Source organism: Verticillium alfalfae, genomic scaffold, assembly GCF_000150825.1.
Source record: "Verticillium alfalfae VaMs.102 supercont1.7 genomic scaffold, whole genome shotgun sequence".
Taxonomy (NCBI): domain Eukaryota; kingdom Fungi; phylum Ascomycota; class Sordariomycetes; order Glomerellales; family Plectosphaerellaceae; genus Verticillium; species Verticillium alfalfae.
Genome location: NW_003315032.1, coordinates 372,480 through 373,185, shown reverse-complemented (window position 1 = coordinate 373,185; position 706 = coordinate 372,480). Strand labels below are relative to the sequence as shown.

At 58.4% G+C, this 706-nt stretch overlaps 1 protein-coding gene across 1 annotated transcript in view; it reads right to left on the bottom strand.

The window, feature by feature from the left end:
* Positions 1-62, bottom strand: part of VDBG_05949 (conserved hypothetical protein) — a gene marked incomplete at both ends in the record, with an annotated part of 1,007 nt that extends 945 nt beyond the window's left edge. The window contains one exon of the mRNA XM_003003461.1: positions 46-62. Coding sequence (XP_003003507.1) covers positions 46-62 — 17 coding nt within the window. The remainder of the gene's footprint in view (positions 1-45) is intronic.
* Between the last annotated feature and the right edge of the window lie 644 nt (positions 63-706).

Sequence of the window (706 nt, the reverse complement as noted above, 5' to 3'; positions counted from 1 at the left end):
CGAATGTTGGGAAGAAGCTCTGCATAAATGACGACGGTGTCATACATTGCGATGGGGGCCATTTTTGGGCGCCCAATCTCCCCTGAAACGAGGGAACGATGAAGAGCAGTTGGGGTGATGTTGAAGCTCGGTGGTCCTTCAGTGTGAGAGAGAGAGAGAGATAGACAGAGAGAGAGAGCACAGGCTGTGAAGTCAAATGTGAATGATGCCCCACTACAGCCATCCAAAGCGGACTAGCTCCATTTATCACCCAAGCTCTTGTCGTCCTTCATGCTAGAGCTAGCTCCAGAGAGGGTTACATGCACACATTCGACGACGACGGCGACGACGACAACGACAACGGTCCCTTTGCACACGCACCGCCCACCCTCTCTCCAGCTTCGTCTTCACCTCCGATCAGAGGCCTCTCGACCCATCCGGTCGACCCACGCCGGGGTGTCTCAGAGCATCACGCCGTCGCCATGTCCTTCCTCCACTCCTACATGAACAGTACGTCCCAAGCACAGGGGTCCCCCAAGCCGCCAACGGCGCAAGCCGTGCGCTCTGAACGTAGACTGACTCCCCATTCACAGAGAAGGTGCTGATCATCACGGCCGACTCGAGAATCCTGGTGGGCAACCTGGTGGCCTCCGACAACAACACAACCTCGTGCGCCCCACCCCTCCCCGCCCCCGCATTCTTAGCCGGAGCCCCCCCCCCCCTTCTC